Source organism: Vigna radiata, chromosome 10 (assembly GCF_000741045.1).
Source record: "Vigna radiata var. radiata cultivar VC1973A chromosome 10, Vradiata_ver6, whole genome shotgun sequence".
In the NCBI taxonomy this organism is placed as follows: domain Eukaryota; kingdom Viridiplantae; phylum Streptophyta; class Magnoliopsida; order Fabales; family Fabaceae; genus Vigna; species Vigna radiata.
Window position 1 is genome coordinate 15,068,283 of NC_028360.1, and position 6,000 is coordinate 15,074,282.

Below are 6,000 nucleotides of genomic sequence, written 5' to 3' on the forward strand. Positions count from 1 at the left end.
CCATAATTTAATATATATTTATGATAGACATATTGTAATAAGGACATAAACCATAATTTAATAAATATTTATGATAGACATACGGTAATAAGGACATAAACAATAATCTAATAAATATATATTTATATTGATTAATTTTTTTTAAGATTAACGGAAAAAAATTTCAAAATAGCATTAATTATGATTTTTTTTTGCCAATTGATAAAAAAGGTCAAACAAAAAGTCCTAACCACTTATATAACCTAAATCAATGCCAATTATAATTGACATGAATTACGTATAATCTTAGGTAATGTTAATTTAGAAAAAGCTTCATACTTGTTTGTTTATAGTTATTTTAAACCTGAATGATTGGGTTAATAGAAAGAGAGTAATTGTTGTTTGGTGCAAGGAACTTAGTTAGAAGACATGCAGGATCCAACCGCGTGAAAAGTGGCACGTAAAGACTGGTGTGTTCGGATTTGATCTTGATGAGAGCAATGAACAGCTCACAAATGTTTGTTGGGCGTTCCTGCAATAGACCACCACACACGTATACAAACTTGGAAATAATAAATCCTTTTCACAACTTGTTTATACCTACCATTGCCTGCCTCCAATTTTTGCCAACACTTTAACTTCCTTACGAAACCCTTTCTCAGTGTCCAATGCCAATTTTTCAGTAAAATAATAAAACTGAACATATATTTTTGTGATGATTCACCTATCAAACTTCAATAAAATTACTTTTTATGATCCGTGCAGTATCTAAAATATTGGATTATATATACTTTACTCTCCAAACCTGTTCTACATCTTCAGATATAAAAAGAAGAAAAGGCTAGAAGAATTATTATTATTACCTCATATATAACTAGTTTTAAATTTTTTTTTGACATATATTCTATGAACCCAAAGGTCGATTAAACTAAAATTTTCCGCGAAAGGACAACGAAATACCGAATTTTGTAATTGAAAGAAAAAAACAAAATAAGGAAAACTGAGCAGAAAGAATATCCAATACAAGGGGCACGGGAACTCGCCGGAATTGCCGTAAATGCGGCATTTGATAAATCTAATGCCTCCGTGGACCTCTCACCCTGTCGTTCTCCTTTTTTCTATTCGACACCGTTAATTTCTCACACACACTCTCTCTCTCCCTCTCAACCATGGCTGCGATTCTCTCTTCTTCACTCTTTGCTTCCTCCTGTCTCCCCAAACCAGTTTCTCATTCTCGAACTCATACCGCTTCATCACTTCTCAAGTTCGTAACCCTAACCTTCCTTCTTTCGTTCCTCTTTTTCAGTTTCATTCTCTGATTCCATATTCTCTAGGGCTCGCGCTTCTCTCCTTCAGGACAACGAGGAAAAAGTGATCGTGCAGGACTCCTTCCCCTCCAAATCATCTCCACTTCACACCACTAATGGAAAATCTTCTGTGGACTCAATTGGCACCTCTGCGTTTGAGAAAGGGATTATCAAGGTCGAACAATCGGTCAATATCTTTCTCACGGTAATTTCATTATCCTCTTTCAACTCTCAACTAAAATTCGCTGTCAGAATCAGTTAGTTACTGTTGTATTGTTGCGTATTCTTATTTATCGTTCAACATCTTACCAAAACATTTTAATCGAGTTCGTAAGAGTAAGACTATTTAGCAAGCGTCTTACGCAAGGTTTTAGAAAATGGTTGCAGTTTTGTCGGTTTTCTTGGTATTGAAGGAAACCGCACACAAATGAAGTTGATGTGGTCAAAATTGGACAACTTTGATGTTGGGCGGAAAACAGATAACCTTACACAGTCGAAATTTTTTTGACTCGTCAGTTCTGCTTTTGGGGATTGTTATTGTTACGAAGAAGGGTGTGAGTATTAGTTGTTATTTACTTATTTTCAGCTTGGCTGATAATTTCAGGATTCTGTGATAAAGATACTTGATACTCTGTACCATGATAGACACTACGCCAGGTTTTATGTGCTGGAGACTATTGCCAGGGTTCCTTACTTTGGTAAGTACTTGGAGTCCTTACTGCTACACTTGAATATCCTTTTTTTTTTTTTTAAATTGAAACTGTATGTTAGTTTTTGATTTTAATCTTAAGTTCACGACCATGTTTGGAACTTACAATATTTTAGCTATACTGTAGTAAAAATTACCAAGCTCTTTGAGCATCACAGTCAATTTTGAACTTAATTTATTTGTAAATGTATAGAGTCCCTGGGCATTTTCATTGTGACTTTTCGGTATTAAGTTTTGTGTATTGTTATCTATGGCAGCCTTTATGTCAGTTCTCCATATGTACGAGAGTTTTGGATGGTGGAGGCGGGCAGATTATCTGAAAGTACATTTTGCTGAGAGCTGGAATGAAATGCATCATTTACTCATCATGGAAGTACGATCTCTGCCAAAATATTTCATTCCAGCCTGCAAATTTTGTTATTTTTCCATCCAACAGTTGTTTTGTTTTTAGAGGACCAGTAGTTGAATGTATTATGAATTTATGAATAAACTTAACCGTTGGAGCAGAAGACCTATTGAAAGTAAGAGAAAATTGAGGAGATCAGCTTACCCATGCTTACTTTTGACAATGATAACTTGGTAGGGGAAAATGTTTTCAGCTGGCATGTTTTATTCCTTTTGTTTTTAGGGATAAAATATGATAGTTAAAGAATTCAGTATTTATCCTTTGTTCAGATAAAAGCTATTTATACTTTGTTCAAGCCCATCTTCAATGGATTGTAACAATTGGTCAGGAAGCTATGCTCATTTTTATCACCACAGCAAACATTGGTAACTGCTTTCTGAAAGTTGTTTTTAGGTACCAAATAACAGAACATGTTTTCTGCATAAATTTTCCACACAAATACTAGAAAGTCAAACAAAAATTAAAAATGAATATCAGAAAGTTATTTTTAACATTGGTGTGCATCCATAGAGTGTTGCATTTCTAACTATTTTTTGTTGGCTAAGTTTAGGAGAAGTCAATTTTGCCTCCTGTAATGGTTGTAATTTTCTGTTTTATTAAACTGTCGTGCAATGACAGTATCAACAAAGTGTAATGTCTTCAGAAAAAAGCTTTGTTTTTCCTGCACCAACCAACATACAATGTTTATCTGCACTAAAATTGAAAAATGTTTTCAGGAAAGATATTTTTGGTATGACGAATGGGCCCTTAAAATGAAAATAGAGGGTAAAAGTATATTTCTTGGGGGAGGGGCCTTTGCAAGTTTTGTAGTTTCACATGCATTAGTTCTGACTCTATTTTTTATGTACTTTATTGCATGAGATGATAAGCTTGGTCGTCTGATTTCAGGAACTAGGAGGGAATGCTTGGTGGTTTGATCGGTTCCTTGCTCAGCATATAGCAATATTTTACTATATTATGACAGTTTTAATGTATGCAATAAGCCCAAGAATGGCATGTAAGTATTAAATGCTTGGATTTTGTTTAATTGCAGTTGCTGCTAGTGTTACATCTTTTAGTTTGTTGTTTGTATTATCTTTAAGTGATCATGTGAGGAGTTTTGAATACATCAAGTGAAAAGTTCCCAATTGCTTGATTGAAAATATAGGAGTTGCCTGCACATTGAGGAAACTTTTGCACCTACTCTTCCTTTACTACTTGTCACCAGTTGTTTACTTGGTTGTACCAGTAATAGTAGTAAAGGAAGAGTATCTGCAAAAAGTTTCCTCGACTCCCATATGGCTTTTTTTTTCTCAGGCATCTATACCCATATAAAAAGGGATATGATGTTTTAGGGTACAAATTTTGTATGTCCTATTTTACTCTTGTAACTATCATTGTGAATGATTATTTTCTTTAACCTTCATTGTCACTTTTTATTTATTTAGTTTTTAAAGAATATAGAGTCATGGAGTGCCTCGTTTTCCCTAATAACTGATAAAAAAAAGAGATAAACAGAAGATATTAAACTGTAATAAGGAGCTTAAAACAACCAAAGTAACAGTTCAGCACAAACAACAAGAATGGAGAAACTGACCTTGGTTGCCTTTTCTAAATTATCAATATATAGTCACCATGTTTGATTGAATAATATTCTACTGTTAGTTACTTGGAAGCTTGGTTCTTGAATTATTGATTCTGTGAATGGTTTATTCTGCCGCAGATCACTTTTCTGAATGTGTAGAGAGTCATGCATTTGAAACATATGACAAATTTATCAAGGTCCAAGGAGGTATTATGGATATTTCTTGTCTTTTTTTTTTTTCATTTATGTTTTTATTCTTTGTTTATAGTTGGTTTTATGCTTTTCTCATTCAGGTCTGGAAAACCATTGGGTCATACTTGCTCATTGGTCATGATTATTTGATACGATAATTAATTATAGATCAGAAAAGCAGTTAGCCCGTAGCATAGATTAATATTGACAGGCTGTGGTTATTCTAGCTTTATGTGAATGCTTACATTTTTCATTTTCCGCCTTGGACTAACTTGGGCTTGAAATCACCTTAGTTGTTGTATAAGCCAACAGATAAATGATACTGAATTTTTTATTCAAGCATAATATATTAGTGATTTTATTTGATGAATGTTCCGTATTAGATTGTTCCTTTCCTTCCCATACCCATTTTATTGTGTCTATTTGTGCCAGGTGCTTAAATAACTCTAACATGGTTTGGTAAATTTTTTGCAGAGGAATTGAAAAAAATGCCGCCTCCTGAGATTGCTGTGAAATATTATACAGGAGATGACTTGTATTTATTTGGTAAGCTTTTATAATTTTTCTCTTTTATGAACTAGGGTTTCTTCTGGAGGAAAAACCTGGAATTCTCACTTCACATAATTTTCCTCAGATGAATTTCAGACTTCCAGAGTTCCAAATTCTAGAAGACCTAAGATAGGTATGCTTTGGAACCTGGTCCAACATTACTTTTTTACTAATTTTCTAATCTGAACTGTTGTGTCTAGGGAGGGGATTTTTATAGCACAGGTCCTTTAGAATAATGAATGGCTCAAGTTTTTTTAAGTGGGCTGATCATTAATCACGTTTTGAACATTGAATATTATTTGTGCTGTTAATTGATCCTGTTCTGAAGTGGAAATATTTCTACCGAAATTTCATTGTTGTGGTTTTCTGCAATCCCTTTATTCTTGTATAATTATTTGCTTGAGAACAAAAAAAAAATGCTTCTTTGCAGTGGACTTTGGAATTTGCTGTAAAAAATTCTCACATCGATGATTAATAGTTTACTTTTTGTCATCCAGACAATCTGTATGACGTATTTTTAAATATCAGAGATGACGAAGCTGAACATTGTAAGACAATGAAGGCTTGTCAAATCCATGGTAACCTCCGGTCACCTCATTCATATGCAGAGGATGATGATGATGTTTCAGCCTGCGCTCTGGAAGTAGATTGTGAAGGAATAGTAGACTGTCTAAAGAAATCAGTTAATCCTGATCCAGCCAAGGTGAAATAAGACGTGGCGCAATGCATAATAAGATAGGAGGCAGAAAATAGTTGAAATTTGGATGTGGCAAGTAATTGCCTAATAGCAAGTAAATGTGCAATTATTTAACCTTCAATATTAATAAATCAACATAATGAAATATCTTATGTTGACAGTCTTCTGTAGGTTAGATGTTCATACTTCACTCATTGAAGGTATCAGAGAAAATAATATTATGGAGATCGTCTAAAGTTCTGCACTTACCTTTTCCTTATTTTTTGAATTTGGAGATTTGCCATTAAGAGGTATACGGTTCCATGCATTGCCTCGCAGAACCATATCTATCTAGGCTTGTAAATTTGGTCCCTCCTATGGTTTGATTCTCACCTACATCGGTTGTTGTTAAAGAAATTATTCACATTGCCAAAAGGCTTCCTATTGAAAAAACCACAAAATCAAAACTTCCACAAAAGTTTTATAATCTTCTTTTTAAAAGAAATATTTATTTTAAATAGAAAAAAAAATACAATTAACTCATCATTTATCAAATAATTATACACCAACATTTTACTCGGATTAAATTTTTTTAAGAGGTTTCAATGAATTAATTTG

General features: G+C 33.5%; 1 protein-coding gene across 2 annotated transcripts; it reads left to right on the plus strand.

The window, feature by feature from the left end:
- The first annotated feature begins 916 nt into the window (after positions 1–916).
- LOC106774530 (ubiquinol oxidase 4, chloroplastic/chromoplastic) lies at positions 917–5,746 on the plus strand. 2 transcript variants are annotated; one of them, XM_014661554.2, is made up of 9 exons: positions 921–1,243; positions 1,314–1,491; positions 1,891–1,984; positions 2,253–2,368; positions 3,290–3,398; positions 4,104–4,172; positions 4,632–4,703; positions 4,792–4,839; positions 5,204–5,746. In XM_014661554.2, the coding sequence occupies exons 1-9, from the start codon at positions 1,149–1,151 to the stop codon at positions 5,416–5,418; spliced, it is 996 nt and encodes a 331-aa protein (XP_014517040.1). In that variant the 5' UTR covers positions 921–1,148; the 3' UTR covers positions 5,419–5,746. The 2 variants fall into 2 exon arrangements, with proteins under 2 accessions (XP_022642600.1, XP_014517040.1); XM_022786879.1 differs by lacking the exon at positions 4,792–4,839 and having other exon boundaries at positions 917–1,243.
- Positions 5,747–6,000: the final 254 nt, after the last annotated feature.